The 20,544-nt window shown below is 45.1% G+C and overlaps 2 protein-coding genes across 4 annotated transcripts in view; one reads left to right on the top strand and one right to left on the bottom strand.

The window, feature by feature from the left end:
• Positions 1 to 274: 274 nt before the first annotated feature.
• Positions 275 to 12,764, bottom strand: ift88 (intraflagellar transport 88 homolog). 2 transcript variants are annotated; one of them, XM_061226034.1, is made up of 27 exons: positions 12,705 to 12,764; positions 11,992 to 12,090; positions 11,734 to 11,796; positions 11,580 to 11,636; positions 11,418 to 11,471; positions 10,998 to 11,061; positions 10,221 to 10,290; positions 9,945 to 10,035; positions 9,489 to 9,593; positions 9,093 to 9,195; positions 8,855 to 8,969; positions 8,491 to 8,722; positions 7,936 to 8,006; positions 7,758 to 7,844; positions 7,545 to 7,644; positions 6,802 to 6,888; positions 6,390 to 6,576; positions 5,885 to 5,993; positions 5,291 to 5,441; positions 4,927 to 5,042; positions 4,759 to 4,811; positions 4,584 to 4,649; positions 4,384 to 4,490; positions 3,932 to 3,992; positions 2,742 to 2,783; positions 2,205 to 2,318; positions 275 to 1,398 (listed from the first exon to the last, which is right to left on the bottom strand). In XM_061226034.1, exons 2-27 carry the CDS (start codon positions 12,088 to 12,090, stop codon positions 1,277 to 1,279), a joined length of 2,526 nt encoding a protein of 841 aa, XP_061082018.1. In that variant the 5' UTR covers positions 12,705 to 12,764; the 3' UTR covers positions 275 to 1,276. The 2 variants fall into 2 exon arrangements, with proteins under 2 accessions (XP_061082018.1, XP_061082019.1); XM_061226035.1 differs by lacking the exon at positions 2,742 to 2,783.
• A 237-nt stretch (positions 12,765 to 13,001) lies between these two features.
• Positions 13,002 to 20,544, top strand: part of cryl1 (crystallin, lambda 1) — a 15,541-nt gene continuing 7,998 nt past the window's right edge. The window contains exons 1-5 of one of the 2 annotated variants that reach the window (XM_061226536.1): positions 13,002 to 13,346; positions 14,498 to 14,566; positions 15,790 to 15,916; positions 17,769 to 17,930; positions 19,454 to 19,648. In XM_061226536.1, coding sequence (XP_061082520.1) covers positions 13,300 to 13,346; positions 14,498 to 14,566; positions 15,790 to 15,916; positions 17,769 to 17,930; positions 19,454 to 19,648 — 600 coding nt within the window. In that variant the 5' untranslated portion in view covers positions 13,002 to 13,299. Of the gene's footprint in view, positions 13,347 to 14,458; positions 14,567 to 15,789; positions 15,917 to 17,768; positions 17,931 to 19,453; positions 19,649 to 20,544 lie in introns of both variants that reach the window. The other variant, XM_061226535.1, reaches the window with a different exon arrangement.

The raw sequence follows: 20,544 nt of genomic DNA, 5'->3' as shown, positions 1-20,544 counted from the left end.
TATACTCCTGAAGGAGACGCATGTATGGTCTGGACTGTGGCGATATGCCAAACTGACACACCACAGGACTCTGCAACCGTGTTGGTCATATGAAGCTGCCCACTTGGCACTAATGCTGGCCTGTGAGGTTATATGTAGGTATAGCAGCGTCAAATCACAACATCGGAGTAGCATTTTGGGGTCTTGTCTTTATAGATTTTGCACGTACAGTAGGTGTCCTCACATATTTCCAACAGTAGACTCCCAGCACAAAATAAATTAGTAGCCATTGGGATTTACTTTTTAAAACAAAATCTCTTTATTTTACACTTGTTGAAATCATGAATAACATGGCGATGCTCACATTTCATTTTGGTCCAATTTATAAACACAGAATTATAGAAAAGAATAGAGAAATACCAATAAATAATACACAAAGACATTGTATTGTAAAATAAGTCTAGGTTTCAAATTTACTGACTGGAATGAGTGGAGGTATGTCACTGAAACCACATTGCCATGGTCACCAAGCGCTCCCAGTCCAGCAAGGGTCAGCACAGACCTGTTGCTGTGGCTACAGTCGTTTGTAGCACAAAAAAGCTGTAGTGCTACATTCTTGTTTCCAGACGTTGAGCAAAATGGTGTAAAAGTGTATTTCTCAAAGTTAGTCTGAACAGGAAAATTGTCTGAACGGAGCACAACATAAACTCCTAGGGCTGGCTTCACAGACACAGAAGCCTAGTTGACCAAATTATATTTTGAATGGAGATTCTCCGTACAGAACTTCATCTGTGTCAGCGAAACCAGCTTTCAGTCTTACAGGCACACGTCCCACTCTACAATATCTAGGTTTGTGCTTTCTGGCTACACTGCATTCAGTATCTATCCATTATATGTAGTGTTGGTGTTTTCAGTGTGCATTCGCACAGGTCCTTGTTCTCTTGAACACATCCACTGCAGAATCTCTGAGTCACATATAGAGTTTAAATATCAGGTTGGTCAGGCTCAAAATGCTTTACCTCTGGCAAGGTAAAGCATTTTTATGGGATTATTCCATTTTCATTTCGGGTTTGAAAAGCTCAAATAATTTTTTAATATAACATTTATATAAATAACATGCCTTTAAACATAAGTACAAGGTAGCAAGGAAAGAACTCAGTTTAACTTTGAGAATCAGTCCCCATTTCCTGTTCATTCAACATGAACATAACTGTAATCTCCATAAAAAAACTGCACAGCACAGTTTCCCGTTTCCTCCCGAATGGACCAGGGAGGGGAGAAGTGACATGAGCACACGCTATTCAGGCAGCAGGTCGTCTCCAAGCTCTTCATCTGCAAACTCGTCTTCCTCTGCGCGCTTCTTGGCCGCAGTCTTTGGCCTCTCCAGCTGAGGGCCCAGGGGATCTACATAGGAAGCGTCTGAACACAAACGCGCACACATTTACTATCCAAGAAGTTACCACTCTGTTTTATAAACTGTCCATACAGGTGCTGCACCTATGAATGCTCACACTGTAGACGAGTGGTCATTGGCCCTGTTCCTGGAGATCTACCATCCTGTAGGCTTCCACTCCAGCCCTAACAAAGCACGCCTTATTCAACAGCTTCAGATCTCATTGAGCTGCTAATTCATAGAATTAGGGTTGAAGTGAAAACCTTCAGGATGGTAGATTTCCAGGAACAGGGCTGGTGACCACTGCTGTAGACCATATTTCGTTCTGCCCCTCATGGTCCTTATTCTCTATCATTATTTTCCATAGACCAACAAAAGCACTAATTGGCCACAGATTACACTCAGCTGGCTTATTAAGTTTAAGTTTAAATCAGTGCCTGATTAGAGGAATGAAAGCTAGCAGTCCCCCCAAACAAATGGGGGTAAATCTTTCATTTCTGCCCCACCAATCGATGCAATATAGACCTCCATGACCAACTTTTATTTGAGATCTACCCGGCGTCAGTATGTTTGGTGGGGTACTCCTGGCTCTGAGGGACAGATTTGAGTATTGTGGAGTGCACTAGATAATGCTTTTAATAATAATAATGCAGGGCAATGTGGGGTTAAGGGCCTTGCTCTAGGGCCCAACAGCTGTGTGGATCTTATTTTGGCTAGACCTGGGCTTGTACCACCAACCTTGGGTCCCAGTCATGTACCTTAGCCACTAGACTACAGGCTGCCCTTTTCTAGGCAGCTTTCTGTAAAGACGGACACTAAGGAAGAGACTCACCGATGTCCCGCTGGCTGCTGGCCTCGTACGGCTCGTTGGACCCGGGCAAGGCCCGCAGCCTAGCACTCAGCCGCTCCCCCTTGGCGCTGGTGCCATGGCTGCTCTGTCCACTGTCTGAGGAAGCAGCCACACACACACACACAACATTACAGCAACATTACCAGAACGTTCCCTCAACACTGTCTGAGGAAGCAGCCACACACACGCAGAACATTACAGCAACATTACCAGAACGTACTCTCTACACTGTCTGAGGAAGCAGCCACACACACGCAGAACATTACAGCAACATTACCAGAACGTACTCTCTACACTGTCTGAGGAAGCAGCCACACACCCGCAGAACATTACAGCAACATTACCAGAATGTCCCCTCAACACCGTCTGAGGAAGCAGCCACGCACACACACAGAACATTACAGCAACATTACCAGAACGTACTCTCTACACTGTCTGAGCAAGCAGCCACACACACCCAAACAACACGTTGGTCATGTATAACCATGCTACAGTATAGTGTGGTCTGCAGAGGCCTACCGTTGTTTTTGATTGGGGGGGTACTGTTCGGGGAGGAGCCCACTGAGTGCATGAAACGGGAAGACATAAAGCTCAGTTTAGAGTGAAATGAAAGAATGAAGATCACAGTTCCAGAGTGAATGAAAGGATGAAGATCCCAGTTCCATAGTCAAAAGCGCAGTGGTGTCCTGTCTTCTTCGTAAAGGGCCGATGTGGGTGCAGGTTGTTGTTTTAGCCCAGTATGATGACACCTGATTCTTGTCAAGGCCTTCATTGAAGCCCAAAATTAGTTAATTAGATGAATCAGGTGTCAAGGGGTGGGTTAAACCGATACCTGCCCCCACACTGGCCTTTTATGGATAAGACTGGACATGCTAGGAAAAGCAGGTCAGTGGGAAACTGCTCTCACAAAGAAGTAAAGCGAAACAGGCTCTGTATTGGGCCTACACACAAGGTATTCACACACTGCATGTATGTAATGCACCGCTTTAGCCAACGTGACCAAATGCCATTTCTGCTGCTCACCTGTTTTACCATCCACGTCTGAATTCAAGCAAGGTAAGAAAGGAAAACGTAGCGGTGAGAACTTTGGTGAAAACACGAGCACTACTAGTGCACTAGGGTTCACTATCATCAGAGGAGTACTCTGAGCAACAAGAACTGGAGGGAGAATAAGGGAGTGTAAATTTATATAGATCAGGGGTGTCTGGTCTAGTCCTGCGGTTTCGGAGGTTTGTGCTTTAGACACTGCTGCCCCAGTAACAAGTCTCTCTAAACTGAACTACGGGGTGCAGGACAGTTCATCACAAAATATCAACTAACTAATCAGGTTATCGGCGTTGGCTATATGAAATGGCTCTGGACTGTGGTTAAGCAGTTGGGGTTGGCTAACGGGCCTACCGTAGCCCTCCTCACAGGCAACAGCCCTGTCCTTGCTGGGGGCTCTGAAGCTGCATAATCCATGCAATCTCTCTGTGCCTGGATTTCACAGTGATTCACCCAACCCATCTGAGTCAATGTAAGATTCACCCAACCCATCTGAGTCAATGTAAGATTCACCCAATCCATCTGAGTCAATGTAAGATTCACCCAACCCATCTGAGTCAATGTAAGATTCACCCAATCCATCGGAGTCTGAATGTGGAGACACTGATATGCAGGCTGTGCCAGAAAAGCACTTGGCCGACAGGTGAAATCCAGGAGAGACTCACCGCTGCTCGCGCTCCCCTCCCTGCGGCTCCGAGCGCTGCTCTCTCGCCCCGACTTCACCCTCTGCCGAGAGAGAGCGAGAGAGACCGGCAGAGAAAGGACTTTATTGACAGCTCTAAATTACTGTCAAACGAAACAGCTGGGCATCTCTATGGCTAGGAGCTGGAACTGTGTTCATTACCAGTGCAGTTACACTTGCTCAGTTGGTGGCCGTGTTACCAAAACACAGCACTGCAAGGCAGACCCTCACCCTTTACCCCTGAAACATGACCCTTGACCCCTGCTCAGGAGCTCTCTTGAGTTGTTGCTGGGACACTGAAATGGTGGTTTCAGTATTTCCCTCATTAACTGGCAGAATTAGAATTAGACACATGAGATGATGTTAAGTGACCCCTGTGGAAAGCAGTGGCCGGTGTGGTAAACGAGTGTATGGTGATATCTCCGCAGAGTCTACCTGCTCCCTCTTCTCCTTCATCTTCTCCACCTTCTTCAGCTTGGTGGCATAGTCCTGGACCTCCTTCAGTCCCATGTCGGAGCACAGTCGCACCAGGAAGCGCAGGCCTGCAAGGAAGAGCCGCTCTGAGAATCTGCTCCGCACACAGGAACTACATTACCCACAATCCCACCGCACACAGGCCAAAACAGCTACGTTACATTCTACGCTGTCAGGGAATTTTTGGTGGATATTTTTGTAGGTCTCCAGGGCCTTCTGGTAGTTTCCTGAAAGCAAGAAGCAGAAGAAATATTCAGAATGTAGGTAAAAACAACATTGTAGGTAAAACTACTGTAGTGATGCCGTAATGCCTCAGACAGGGTATCGAACACTCACCACTCCTTCTGTAACAGCTGGCCACCATCAGCTGCCACTTCACCTGGGTGGGTCTGTGAATAAACACATCTACTGTCAGAACCAATACACACACACATGTGCAAGCAAATCTACACATTAAGTCAAATTAATTAATGCAAGTAACATATTTAAGAAGGCAAGACTCACTGAATGAGTGCAGCTCTTTCAAAATAATGAATGGCTTTTTCGCAGAACTGCGTGTCGATGTAGTAGGCTCCCAACCACTCGATCACGTCCATGTTTGATGGGAAATATCTGAAAGACTAGATGAAACAAACCCATGAACGTGTGGGCATTCTGATCCCCTGCAATGAGTAGCATGGAAACATCCGTGCCTTTTTTTTAAAAATTCTGCATGGCCAGCAAAATTCAGTGTCAATGCTCTAGAACTCCACTACTTACATCAGCATTAGAATGCTCAGTTAAGGACATTCTATTTACATATCTGTGACCTTACAGGCTTAAAGAAGGCTAATGAAACCTCAGTACGGTCGCTGAAATGGCAGCTGACCTCATAGTAGTACTGGAAGGCCTGGGACTTGTCCCCCTCGTGGTCATACAGTTCCCCCAGCTTGGCAAGGGCCTGGGGGTCTGTGGGCGTGACGCTGATCATCTGCATCAGCCACTCGATGGCCTGGTTAGAGTCCTCCAGCGTTTCGTATCTGTGCCGCCCCCGGGTTAAGGACTGCTACCCCTCCCACGTCATTTCTTAAGAGAGCTCAGGCAGGTCTGACACACGTCCGCTTCGTCCTGAGGGAGCTGTGTGGCTGTGACCTCACACAGCCCTGAGCGCAGTCACCCAGCGTTACACAGGGACCCTCGCTTCACATGCATGACCCCGCGTGTGATTAAAATGCATAGTGTTGTGTATAACCCACACATGGTTAAAATGCAATATGTTGTGTATGACCCACATAAGATTAAAATGCACTGTGCTGTGTATATGACCCACACACAGGTCACTGCATTGTGTATGACCGACATGAGATTAAAATGCAGTGCGTTGTGTATATGATCCACACACAGGTCACTGCATTGTGTATGACCCATGCATGTGATTGCAGGTCACTATGCGGTCCCCATGACTCCAGTACAGGAAGGATACAGGCTAGCCAGCTGGTACATGACCTGGGCACAGTTCCTCAGGATGGCGTGCAGCTTGGTGAAGCAGTCCAGGGACTCCTCCAGCCGGCCCAGTCTCTTATACGTGAGCCCTGAGGCCAGTGTGGATACACATCAACTACATTACCCACAATCCCCTCAGAGCGTCTGCTCTGTCCCCCACCACGCAAATCCCCTTCAGCTTTTTTGAGTGTAGAGTAAGTGATGACTGTGCTGGAGATAACTACTCTAAACCAGCGGTCTCCAACCCTGGTCCTGGAGAGCTACGGGGTCAGCTGGTTTTTGTTTTCACCTTAGAGTCAGCACCCTGTTGAGACCCAGGTAACTAGGTGAGGTGAGTCAACAGTGTAATACAGTGCTCTAATTGATTAATTAAGTGCAGAGTAAGAATGAAAGCCAGCAGACTCTGTGGCTCTCCAGGACCAGGGCTGGAGACCCCAGATCTAGACTGTGAACATAAGGGGGCAGTAAGTGCGGAGCTGACTAACCCAGGTTATACAGGGCCTCCGTGCAGGACGAGTCGTTTCGGAGGGCCTCCTTGTAGAACTCTGCTGCTTTCTCGTAGTCGTGTCGCACGAACACCGTGTTGCCCTTGTTGGTCAGGGCCGCCGGGTTATAGCGATCAGCGACCATGGCCAGGTCGGCATAGCGATCGGCCTGGTCCAAGTCCTTCTCCTGAGGGGGGGGGGGAGATCAGGTTAGAATGGCAGTAATTGGTGAGTGGGTTTCATCAGTACACAGTAAGATGGGCCCATCCTGGACTGTTGTTCTGTATAATACAAGGCTAAAATCACATTTTACATTTTACAGCAGATAATAGGGTATAAGTTTTGAATCCTGATTTATTAATTTTTTTTTACATTTATTCAAATTTCTTAAAACAAGCGAGCAGGGTCTGACCAGGAAGTATAGGAAGGAGAGGTTGGTGGCAGCCGCACTTTTCACTCTGGTGTCCTTCTTCTCAAACATCTTCAGAGTCTCCACCGCCTGAAGAGACGGACAGCACATGCGTCCAATCAGCACCCCCCCCGGACAGTACACACGTCCAATCGGCACCAACGCATATCACAAAACCACCAAGTGCCACCACCAACAGATCACACACATCCAATCAGCACCAACGCACATCGCAAAACCACCAATCGGCACCACCGCAACATCCAATCGACAGAATCACCAATCTGCTCAACCGGCCATCACACGTGTCCAATCAGCACCACACTCTGAAGAAACATTCAATTAGTGAAAACCATTTTGTTTCAAGATGAAGTGTGAATATTTGGTAAGAGAAAGGTGACTGGTAGCAAACGAGAACTAACAGAACTACAAGGGTGGGTGAAAGAAGCACTCGCACTCTCACATCCGTGTCCACACACACACACGCACACACACACACACACACGCACCATACCTCGTTCTTAAGAGCCGTGCAGATGGACAGAGTGGAAAAAGGAACACAAAAGGTGCAGAAGAATGTAAATGAAGAATCCATTAACAGAGAGAGGTGATCAACCACACTGTCAAATGGATGAAGCGAAATACAGAAATAAAACGATAGTAGATAAATGAAAGTTGCTAAATGATAGGTGCAGTTTAAATTACATCCAGTGATGTGTTCCTGCATTGCGTGTGAGCAGCCTTACCTGGTTGAAGTCTCTCTGTCTCAGGTATGTTATGGCTTTGTTAATTTCCAAATCGTTGGCCAGTTCCACATACTGGGAGGTTTTTACCATCTCTACACACCTGTAAAAAATGACATGCAGTACAATAACTACTACCTGTGGTGAAGATGAATGTTTGATCTGTGAGGTGGATGACTGTTTGACCCCAGAGCCCACTACACTCTTTACACTCACCAGTCGAACCCGGCAGCGAAGGACACCTCGATGATTGGAGCGATGAGTTTCGCCGCAGTCATGATAAATTTCTCGGCCATCGCTTTCCTGCGGTGGAGAGAAGGGTTGAGGTCAGAGTCTCACCTGGCCTGTTAGTCAAGCTTCCATCACTCAGAGGAAGAGCTCAGACAAGTCTTACTTCTCTCTTTCCATCTGGTGGAGCTGGTCGTTCTTTATGGCTTCGATCACAAGGTTGGTGTGTGGGTCGTCCTGTAAAGGCGGGAAATCAATAGAGTTTGATTTTAGGATTCTTAATAGAAGATAAGTAGATCTGATGCACTTTATTTAACCCCATGGTACAATTTGTCTTCTGCATGTGACCCATCCTAGTTACTTAGGTGCAGTGGGCAGCCACAGTGCAGTGCCCGGGGATCAACTCCAGTTCTGAGACCAGAGCAAGTATACTGTACGTAGACATGCATCTCTTTTGGTGTGGGAGGAAACCGGAGTACCTGGAGGAAACCCACGGGAACACGGGAAGAACACACAAACTCAACGCCGGGAGGATGCGGCTGACCAGAACTGGGAACCTCCTTCTTGTGAGGCAAGGCACTAATCCCTTAATCCATCTGTTTTTATTCTCAAGACTGCCTGCAGAGTCTGCACCAATCAGACACAATTTTATATAGCCCTGTCTGCAGTACAGTAGTATATGGAGTACTGCGTTGAAGAGGATAACATCCTGCATGCTCACATTGGGCGGGGTGTACTTGTCCTCCTCGTCAATCCCCAGAGGAACGGAGATGAGTTTTTGGAAAGCCTTCTTCATCCTCTCCCGGTCCCCGATGGCGTAGTAGCACAGGATCAGGTTGTAGCCGGTCTTGATGTTGGGGCTCTCGCTCATGATGTGCTCCAACGAGGTGATGGCATCTGAGTACTTTCCGATCCGTGTGAACACCACGGCGATGTTCTGCATGATCTTTATCCTGCACCACAGAGAGGATAACCACTCTTTTAAATGAAACTTTAGATTATGGAAGAGAACTGTAGTAGATGGAGGAAGAACATCAAACTTCCTCTCTGAGGAAACAAAGATGGAAATGTGGAAGGGTGCTCACCGCAGTTCCTTGTGTGCATTTGAAATCTGGTCCAAAGCCATTCGGTAAAATTTAATGGCTTTTGGGTAGTTCTTCTGTTTGAAGTAAATATTTGCCATATTCACTTTTAAGAGTCCTGCAACCCCCAAAATTGACAAAATTAGAAACCCTAAAATCAACAACACAAAAAAGTATTAGTCATGGTATATCCTTCATATGGCCCATACATTCAGCATGGTAAATTCCCATCCCTGTTTACCTGCATTGCTGAACATCTTATTCTTCACAATAACCTGATAGGTGTTCAGTGCTTCTGGGTACATGTCATTGTTGGCGTACTGGTTGGCCAAGTTAAACAGAACCTGGACAAGAACAGAACATCATATCTAAACAGACTGAACAGCTGTTTGTGTGTGTGTGTCTGAGTGTTTGTGTGCAAGTAGCGTAGTGTAGTGTGAGTGCACACTGTTTTTGAACACAGAATATTCCCTAACCGCTTTTCCACACTGCTCCCCAACATCACAGAAACCGTTTGTAATACATGAAGCTCCTCATAATGCATTTCATATCTACCTTTGTGCATTGCTGGTCATTGGTCGGGAATGTGTGTCAGACGCCCCGGGGGAAAAGATGAACAGACAAAAGAGTCACTCACAGAGTAGGTGAGGTCCAGGTTGATGGTGTCAGCAGTGCCCGTCTGCTCCCTCTGCCTCACCAGAGCCCTCTCCTTCCGCCCTGCTTCTTTGGCTTTTTCCAGCGACTGCAGAAGACAGAGACAGCGGGCACCATTTTGGATCAGTACGGATCAGAGATGGAACAGAGCAGGCACACTCATCCAGCCTGTAGGCGGGAGAATGACCAGTGTGGGAGGGAGTTGGAGAGAGCAATATTGGTGAAAGACTAAAGGGATTGATGTGGGAGAGAAATCAAGACTGGGACACAGATGGAGAGAGATCTGTCTGAAAGACACTCGGACAGATTGATGTCAACATGAAGTCCATACAGCCTCAAGAATCCACCTTATAAAATTAAACTTCTCTTTTGAAATGGGCTATGAGTATTTGTTTCCTGCACACTTGAGAGGAGAAGCGGATGGGTGAAGACCTCTTACCAGCTGCAGATCACCGTGACCGTGAGCCATACAGCTCTCCTCGATCAGGTCGTTCACCTTTCTCTCCAGAATCTTCATCTTCTCTTCAGGCCTGAAGTGACACCAGCCATTTTCACAATCTTCAATGTCAAGCCAGCTCTACCACTAACTGATTGTGGTAGTGCGTATGGGAGTTTACTACACAGTGCTAACATGGTAACACAGCAATGGTAGTAAGCAGCACTACATTACATAATAAATAATAGATTTAAAAAGGAGAAAAGATTGAAGACCTACGTGTCCTCATTTTTGATCTCCAGTGGAGGAGCAGGTCCTTTGGACTGGCCCAGTGGGTCAAACGCAGAGCCTGAAACAGTTTGTTGCAAGTCAAACAAAGTACTTATATCGTTCAGTCTGCATTCTCCCATCTATCTCTATTCAAGATCTGGGTAAAATACGTAATTGTTTTGGAATTAAATGCTTTTCTATGCTTTAATGAGCCTGTCTGGTGTGTGTAAACTCTCAAAAAGTGCAAACCCCAACTTCTGGTCCTCTTGCAAGATCAACTGAGAGCAGAATAATATTTCAATTTGAATCCAAAAACGACAACGTGTTTCACGCAGGTCTGCTTTATTCCCAACTACTGTAATTACTACTCTTCTCTGTTGTCCAGTTCTGTGATGAATATTCCTCAGCACTCTCCAACCTGTCTCTACCTGGAAAGTGATTAAGGTCCACCATCTTTAAGGACATTCCAACCCCATAAATGTTCCTTTTAGGAGCTAGAAGTAGAAATGAGGAACTCCCAATTTTGCTTTTGAGCCAGGATGATTGCATCCTTTGTGGAAGTATTTTTTTCTGAAAGTGTGACATATAAATCAACCTGTGGATCCACCTCTCCCCAACTACCACGTCTGTAATTGACATGGCTTCGACCTGCGTTTGAAGGAGTAAGGATATTCCTTTTGCGTAATTCACGTTCCCAATTTCCCCATCTTCACATCTTTTCCTAGAGGATAAAAATAATGGATTGGATTGAGCCCTCTCTCGCTCTGTCCTTACTGGGGCACTCACCTCTGGCCATAGCTGAGGAGTACCCAGCTGCCCGCACTGCTGTCATTGGCCGAGCAGCCCCATCCTGTCACACGCACACGGACATGTTAATCAACAGGCTGTATGCATCAAATTTAAACCAACTGATTTTATGATTGTTCAGTGCAAGTCATATAATGAGTGATGGGGGATAATGTGTCATTTCAAGACTCCTCAGACGGGAAGGGGTGTTATTTATAAAATGCCAGTCTGTATGAGGTTCTTCTGGCCTATATGTGAACAATGTTATTTTATTCAAGATTCAGTAATGAGTTCTTCATTTACTGCTTGGCTCTGGAGGATTGTGGTGGGAAGGCTGCCTCCCAGGGGCTCCTAATATAAAGGCATATAGGTCATACAAAGGCAATAAAAATGCATTAAAAATGCATTTTATCCACTCACCTGGACTGCACCTGTCATAGGCCGACCCATGGATGAGGCCATTGGCACCCTCGACTTCAAGATAATACGGCATGAACAAAAGACAAAAATAAAGGTTCAGTTGATACAATGAGCCACTGTAAATAAAATGTGTTGGGGCAAACACCCATCAGTGTAACTCACTCCAAAGGAGGTACCCAAGGCTCGTCCTCCAATGGCTGTGCCAGGAAATTTGGCAGTCTGTAAAAGAGTTTCAAAACATATTTTACGCACATTATCACATGTACTCTAACCCACTGTAATTATCCAGTACTGCCTGTATAATAATATGACATACCGGGGGTCGCCTCCCATGGCTTGTCTTAACAGCCTGCTGAAATCCAGGATCATTGTCCAGCTCCTAGAAAAATATATTGTGTCAGTGCTGCTAAATGAAGACCATTATTCAATTATATTTTGGACTTGCTAAGTCACAGAAACTATTCACTCTATCAGTTCATATTTTAAACCTATGAAATATACAATGACCAAATAAGTAATACACTCAGTTACATGTAAAGCATGTTACAATAGAACAGAAACATAAGCCTCAGACCTCTGAGTCAAAAGTAGGATTGTAGTCATTGTAGCCAGAATACAGGTCATCTTCCTCCTCAGCAGCGAGATGCACGTGCTCCATCATCTTGCTGCTCATCTAGTGTTGGGACAAAAACGCTTCAGGATAGTTTCGTTAAATATGCTCAGATGGTACTCGTTTAAATGTCAAAAGACTTGAAAGTAATGAGATTGTTAAAATAATCGAGAACACGTTAAATACATGTAAATAACACGTATTGGTTCAAATACATAAATCACGTATACAAAGTATTTGGTATAATAAAGTGAATAATACACCTAATGTAACAAAACAGACGAAACTGTTCAAAAATTGCAATGTAAACCTAAGAGCTAACGTTATTATTTTGATCACGAGGTTAGTTAACGGTAACCTGCAAGTAAGGTAGCGCTAACATAATTCTGATGTCTAATTTAGATTAAGCACATGCAAGCAGATGCGTTTAGTAATGGTTTACAATGAGAAACTTAAGTTAGCTAGTGAAGTTGACTACTACCCACGTATAGCTTACATGCAAGTTAAACACATTAACAGTAATTAGCTTGGATAGATAAACACTAGAAAATCAGAAAATGATCTATCTTTCCAACTATATTGCTAGCTATGCTTTATCTAAACAGTTTCTAATTAAGCATTTGGTCAGAAACAAAATGCAGCTTGTTGTAAAACATGCAAAAACAAAAAAAACGTACATTTTTTGGTTAGTTTGTTGACACCCTGGAATCCATGGAGGTTGTGCCCCATAATGCATTGCGAGTTCAGCATAGCCCCTGATCAATGCGCAGCCTGATTGGTTAAAACCAAGAAGGCGGTAAGCTCTGTTTAGTTTCATTGGTTAAGAAGATTGAAGACCTGTTGCTATGATACAAGAGGACTCTTGTTTGAAGACCGACTTTGGTCTTAAACTGTGCTGTCCGGAAATTAATTATTCATCGAGAAACTACGTAACACTGATATGTGGACAATTAATTATTTTAGTGTTGGTGCTAGTTATACCACAATAGTACTGCTATTACCACTAAGTTACAAAGATGTGTCTAACCTGACGTTAACGCCCCGAACGCATCGCGTCAGCAAGGGGTGGATCGCAAATGGATGGTGCAGAGATCAAACCAAACTAGTTAAACAACAAGTTCATTACCCTAGCAAGCTAGTTGAATGTTGTGCTTATTGTAGCCAGCTCTGGTTTTCCAGCTGTTGTTCATACGGACAGATATTCTATGCGCAGTGAGTTGTGAATTGTGCCAGTAGGTCAACGTTAGGTAACGGGGGGAAAACGGGGAAAGAATGAGTACCGTTACATCTGAAGAAAGGATCATTTCTGTTATTGGAAGGTGAGTGAATATCGACGTTATGCATCTAGCTAGCTATTTAGTTAACTCTGACAGTAACAGAAAGTAATTGAATCCAGCGATGTTCGCACTGTTTATCACACCCGTGGCGTGCTAAACATATGGGTTATTCCGTTAAGTACGTGGCACTGATTTGTCTGTTTGGGTATGGGCTATACGTTAGCTTGCTATAATGTCAACTAACGTGGTGTGTTGCGACAGAGCTTCTAAGTTACGCACAAATTGAATAAAAAGAATGAAATTCATTTCCATTAGATTGCTAAATAGTTAGCTACAAAGTCGAAGCTAGTTGCAAACTGACGGTTACTAAGTTACTGCTGGAGATCCCATCCTGTCTATCAAATCCAAACGAACTAGGTAGCTATTTGTCAAATATGTTCGCTTTCTCTCCAGCATGCTTAAGTTGCAGAACATTAATAATGTTATTGTATAATCGTCACGGGGATGCAGAGCAGACTATTTGAAGCTGACGCTAATGTTTATGTTTCCTGGCTGCACGTCTTGTGATTTCCATTATTTAGGAGATGCACTGCACATTTTGGGGGTGAAAACGCACGCACACACACATTCCACATCCCGTGTCTTAGCTCTTGGTTCCTGTTATTGTGTAACATTTTTCTGGTACTGGATGTTCGCTGGTTGGTGCATTACTGGGTGTCAAAGGTCAGAGGTGAAGAAATATTAAATATTTAAATAAATAGCGTACACGTATGTGTCGTACTTGGCAGTTACATCAACATTGCGAAAGTGAGCATAGAATATGTTCCTTTGCCACTGTATAACGAGACATTTCTTCACCTCTTTTCACGATTCCCCGTACTAATGCACTTTTTCTTGTGACCACATTTTTATTATCCATTTAATACAGGGTAGGTTCGTACATTTTTTACATAAAATAAATATATATATATAATTCCTAAACTCCCTTTACCCACCCCCAGTCACACCCACACCCACAACCATTTACCATACCCTGGTTCCAATATAATATAATGGCATAATATGTCTTCTTTTGCCACTAGCAATGCCTCCAAGCCTGAGATTAGAGCATGCCTGCTTTTCCAGTGGTGTGACTGTTTCATGTGTGTTTTCAGTGGATTGATTGGGCGGTCTTGGGCCATGGTGTTTCTTAGTGGAGGATACAGGGTGAAGATCTATGACAACCAACCAGGACAGGCTATGAAGGCTTTACAGGAAGTCAGGTCAGTGGGGAAAAAATTATTTATTAATTCATTAAAATGTACAATCCATTACAATGATTAACTATTGTGGCATGACAGCAGTGGCTCTCACTCAGAACTTGTATGAGTGCAGTGGTTCACTACCCTGTTCCTGGAGATCTACCATCCTCTAGGTTTTCACTTCTTCTACTAATTAGGAGCTCACCGTGATCTCTAGCTGTTTAGGGAGGTGTGCTTTGTTAGGGTTGGACTGAAAGCAGGAGGGGAGATCTCCAGGAACAGGGATGGGAGCCACTGTACTTGGGTGCGTTGTGTCCTAAGGAAGATTTATATTTCTGAAGGCAACGGTGCTCTTGAAGTCCTCTGGGTCTATTATCCATAAAAGTGGACTGTACATTACTTGCTGATGAAAACCTACATTCTCTTGCACTGGAACGATTCCTTGTTCTAGTCTTGCGTGGAGGGGTTTTTCTCCATTACTCTGTGTGATCTAGGCTGATTTAGATATGTTTCTATCCATCCACCACGTCATTGGCTTGTAACATTATTCCCAGAACGCATTACATTATCTGTTTTGCACATACTACTGTACTGTCACTGACGGCCTGTAGAGGGAAACTTCATCTGGATGGCTGCCCTTGTATTGGACCGTGTTTCCTTGAACCTTCCTTAACTTGGCTAACCTTTTCTTCCACAATGAAGGACTATATCTATGAGGAGTCATCCTTTGGATTATTCTCCAAATTATTAAATAAAAAAGGTGAGTTAGGTGAGTTAAATTAAAGACTGAGATTAATCAATAAGCTCCCTGTCATCATTTGTTTTTCCTTAAACATGATACGGGTTTGCTTTGTCTTTGAATTCTTCATTATCTACAAAATGGGTAGTATTTGTGTCCACACTTTCAACAATGAGCTGAGAACATGCGCATTTACCCTTTACCAACAGCAGGGGGTGGATGACTGCTTTTTTTATTTTTGCTCAGCCAGGCTCCAAGAAAATGCAGGTATTTCATTCTTTCATGTAAATGCAGGATGTTGTGTTGGTTTAAAAGCCAGACAAGCGGCATTCATCACTCTTGGTCAGTTGTTAAACTCAGTTCCTCTCTCTGCCCTGCGGCCCGTCTGTCTGAGAAGCATTCTGATCCTCACATTCCCCTTCTGTCGTGTGTCATTTTTCTACATTAGCATCGCTGCAAATACTATTGCAGGTATAACAATGTGTGTGTGTGTGTGTGTGTACAGGACACAGCTAGAGGAGCTCCAGCAGGCCCAGATTCTGAGAGGAGAGCTGAGCGCAGCAGAACAGTTCTCTCTCCTCAGCAGCTATGATGACCTTTCCCAGGCACTAGAGGGCGCCTTCTTTGTCCAGGTGGGTTTCTACACCTGAGGGGTCTTTGTCATGTCTGTGGTATCCATCAGGTCCAGCGTGGTATGAGGGTATTTTACTCTGAAGTCAGGAGTCAACAACAGTAAGCACATAATCAAACGCATAATGGTTCTATTCAACTTTTTGTTTTTATACTTTTTTTTGTTTCTGTTATCCCTTGACTACTACTACTCCAACTACAACAACTGCTTCTGCGTCAACTTTTTGTTTTTATACTTTTCACCTTTTAGTTTTTATACTTTTTTTTTGTTTCTGTTATCCCTTGACTACTGCTACTGCTTCTGATACTGCCACTGTCATCACTACCGATACTGCTACTACTACTGCTACTCCTTTCAGTTCTGCCTTAAGCCTTCTGGAACTCTGAATGCAGATTTACCTGTTATTGGCACAGTTAAATCTAGCTTGTGTTGCTGGTTCAGAGCTAAAATCTGAGTCTGAGAGGCTGTTTACGGCTAGTTCCTGTGATTAGAGGTTGAGGGAAAGGGTGATTCAGCAGTTTTGCAGAATATCATTTTTGTCTCCTTTACATGGCAGGAGATTATTTTAGGCTGTCATGATGGACATGACAGATAGTGTAAGGGTGAGATCTTTGGTGGAATAGTTCTTCACTGAACAGAGACCAGTAATGGCAGCAAACTGTGGAGGGTGGGAGTGCACAGCTAATGAGAGAGAAATAAGAGAGGACAGCTTGGCCAATGAGAGAACAATAAGAGAAGATGGCTTGGCCAATGAGAGGACAATGAGAGGGGACAGCTTGGCCAATGGCATGTGTAGGAGAACTATGGAACAAAAGCAGCGTCTTCATTTCTCTGTGAGAGAGAGCATGGCACCCAGACTACACGTGGACTATGGTCTTATCACTGCACCTTCTCACACTGTCAGAGGGTCAGGTCTGAGCTGTCCCTCCTGAAGAAGTGATCACAGAGGCCCCTTCTGGTGCACTCTCTCCCACACACGCACACACACACACACACACACGCACACGCACATATCTGCACTCGGCCTTGCCTCCCGCCACGCTGCTTCCTGTGACCCCCCCCCCTTCTGCTTTCTGTGACCCTGTTACCCCCTCCCACCCCCTCCTCATTGTTCAGTGTGACAGGCCTGGGGACGGAGGTTTGAGCTGAAGTATGTGAGCTATGTGGCAGGGTGTAGGACAGCTTTGGGCCTGGGACCCGCAGGTCTGTCACATGCTGGCCACACAGGGCCTCCGCGCTCCGTGTACTACTGCCCGGCCCGCCCTCCGACACTGAGGCCCGTTGTTCTGCTCCTGGCTCACACACTCACATTATTTTAAAGAACAATATATGCCATTTTAATGCCTTCGAAGGAGAGCCAACAAAAAAAAAACATGGCTAAATTTGAAAGAATCTTTCCTCCTATTCTCAAGTCTTTCGTCTAAGATTGAGAGAGTTGAATTGAATTGAAAATGCTTGTATTTTTCTAACACCTTGATACTCACAAAGCTACTTGGAGTACGACTGTGGTAGAGTACAGTTTAACACCCCACCTGACCACATATATTAATTATGGCTGCAATTCCATATCAATTATCCTGCTCATTGACCATATTCGTGATGGATAGCAGTTGTCTCTCAACTTCAACTAATTGTCATTGAAAATGCATTCAGTTATCATGTACAATAACAATCAGCTAAGCATTTTCACATCTGTCTTGTTGAAGTGTGTTTTCTACTGGTTACATTCATTCACTTCATCAGGGTTTAACTTGAGGGGTTTTGATATATTGGGAGTATTGTGTACGGATTTTTCAAGTGTGTTATTTCAAATGTGGCATGCATTTGACCCAGGCCTGGTGTTGCGTTGGCAGGAGTGTGTGTTTGAGGATCTGGAGGCCAAGCAGAGTGTGTTCCAGGCGGTGGAGAGTCATGTGAGCGAGAGCGTGATCATCAGTAGCTCCACTTCCTGTCTGCTGCCTAGCAACATCTTCTCCCGCCTCCAGAACAGGAAGCGCTGCATCGTGTCCCACCCGGTCAGTAGCAACCCCCCCCCCCCCCCCCCGCCTTGGTGGTACAGCCCCGTAGAAGCTGTAGTGGTTGGCTAGTAACCGCAGGAAAGACATACCTAGCGCTTTTTTACAGAGTAGGCTTCATAAAAGCATACATGTAGTGAACCTCGCATTTTCAAGCTGATAAAGCGTGTTTGGAATCGCCCCCTAAAACAAACATGGATGCACAGTTCATCTTCTCATCCCTACTGTTGAAAAGCCAAACTCAGGGCTGTCCATATCTGAAAAGGGCCGGTGTGGGTGCAGCACGAACATCTCATTCTACTTATCAAGGCCTTGATTGAAGACCACAATTAGTTAATTAGTTGAATCAGGTGTCTTATTGTTGAGCTGAAACAAAAACCTGCTCCCACACCAGCCCTTCTTGGATAAGACTGGGCTCCCCTGGCCGAACTGGTTAAGTCAGCAGGCAGACTTATGTGCTGGAGCTGGCCCTGTCCTGTACGGCAGGGGGCGCTCTGAGCCCTCTCCCAGCCAGGCTATGTGAGGTGGGCGGTCAGATACCCTCCCACCACACAGAGCCCCAGCCTGCAGCTCTGCCATTACCTGAGATAGTGTCTCCAGCAGCGACACTCATCACTGAGCGGTCTGCCAGCTGGGCTTTCAGGCCTGTTCAGACAGACGTTACCCGACTACAGCAAGAGATGTGGTGCCATGCAGGAAGCGCCAGCTTCACCTGCCAGCGTCATTTTTCATACTGCGAGCTGCTCTCCTGTAAGGAAGAATGTCTGAGCGGCTTCCAAGTTGCCCTAGTTGGAACCCGCTGTTAAATATGATAGCTGTGTTTTCTAAAGCCCAGTCTCACCAAACAGACGAGACGAGACAAGACTAGAGAAATCTCGGAACGTCCGTGTTTTAAAAAATGTCCCCAAGTATGGAGGAGGAAGTCCACGACAAAGCGCCAAGTAAACAAATAAACTACTGCTTCCATGACTACTTGAGTTAATTGTAACGTTAAATCACTAATTGTTCTAAAACTCTGGGCTTGACATGCTCAGTTTTTGAAAAGCCAGCCGACATTCTAAAACTGGACAGTTCACGCCGATAAAACCTTCTTCTAAAGACGTTCTAAAACCGTCTTGTCGTGTCTCGTCTTGGCTGTTTGGTGGCAACTGGGCTTCAGAGATGAGATCCTGTCTCCAATTTTTACTTCAGTCAGTGTTTAGCAAGCCGTGGACACTACACTGGCAACCACACTACTCTCGCACAATTATCCCAGTGATTTCCACTTATTTTAGGATCCTGTTCCACAGGAAGTCCAGATAAAATGCATTGGACTTCACAAGAAAAGTACTTTTCATTGTGATTTCGCCATATATGATTGTGCCTGAAATAGAATTTGCTAGATATGGAGAATTACTCATTTAGGGTCCATTTCGCAGCCACTGACTAAATTCTATTCATACAAACTCAGTCTGGTCCAGGACGAAGCTTTGAAACCGACCCGTATTGCTCTTGCGGTTGAGCTGAAAGTGTGCCCCCTGCAGGTGAATCCTCCGTACTACGTGCGTCTGGTGGAGCTGGTGCCCCACCCGGAGACCACGCCCGAGGTGATGCAGCGCAGCCACGCCCTGATGATCCGCGTGGGCCAATCACCCGCCCGGCTGAGGAAGGAGGTGGACGGCTTCGCCCTCAATCGCGTGCAGTACGCCGTTATCGCCGAGGCCTGGAGGCTGGTCAAGGTCAGCGAGGGCGGGGGGCTGTTTTTACCTCGGGATTTAAAATGGCTTCTCTTACAATTACTTTACACTGGCTTCAGAAAGTCTTCAGAAATAACCTTCACTTTTTCAGTTTTAGATTTTTAATAAATTTGCACAAATTTCTAAATACATATTTTCACTTTGTCATTATGGGTTATTGAGTGCAGATTGATGGTAATTTTATCCATTTCAAATGAAATCTACAACAAAATTTTTTCTTTTTTCTTTGCATTTTTGCATTTTTGTATTTTGTACTGTATAACGGGGCCTGAAGTAACAGTTTCATTCTTTAACACAAAACAAGCCAATTAAAAATTTTAATAATTTAAGTTCAGGGATGTTTTAATTGGCTAAGATAGCCAATGAGTTGCTTCTCGTGTGAAATACTAAGAGGTGTGACGTTTTTAGCACACGTGCCACAGCGACTGCTCCTCCCCCAGGCATTGCACTGCTTTCCCCTGTAAGTAAGACCCCGGTCTGTGGTGGGGGTCCTCACCAGACAGTAATGCACAGTGATGAAGGCCAGCCTCGGCCTCTGGATCCATACAATTTAAGAACTGAGGGCATGGAGGTGATGCAGTCAAACCCAGCTGCATGTAAAAGTATTAGGAATTAGATTGATAAGTACGTAAGCACACAGACATGAGCAGGAAACAGCAGTGTGAGGGGGGAGTGATGTCACTGTGAGATCAGCAGTATGGAGCTGTGAGTGATGTCACTGTGAGATCAGCAGTGTGGAGCTGTGAGTGATGTCACAGAGAGATCAGCAGTGTGGAGCTGTGAGTGTTGTCTATGTTGAATATGTGCATCTTCCTCCTCTCCCCCTACCTGCTTTAGCGAGCTCAGATAGCTGCCATGCTGTACCCACTGACACATGC

This window comes from Conger conger, chromosome 17, assembly GCF_963514075.1.
Source record: "Conger conger chromosome 17, fConCon1.1, whole genome shotgun sequence".
In the NCBI taxonomy this organism is placed as follows: Eukaryota; Metazoa; Chordata; class Actinopteri; order Anguilliformes; family Congridae; genus Conger; species Conger conger.
Note: the sequence above shows the minus strand (reverse complement) of the source record. Positions and strands in the feature narration are given on the sequence as shown.

What these genes read in the sequence shown, in the direction of transcription:
- ift88 (XM_061226034.1), bottom strand. Translation starts at nt 12,090, where the DNA reads ATGAGCAGCAAGATGATGGAGCACGTGCATCTCGCTGCTGAGGAGGAA. An exon ending in GGAGGCCCTGTATAACCTGG is followed by an intron (nt 5,994 to 6,389) that starts GTTAGTCAGCTC and finishes CACTGGCCTCAG; the next exon opens with GGCTCACGTATAAGAGACTG. An exon ending in ATGTACCAGCTGGCTAGCCT is followed by an intron (nt 5,442 to 5,884) that starts GTATCCTTCCTG and finishes GGGGCGGCACAG; the next exon opens with ATACGAAACGCTGGAGGACT.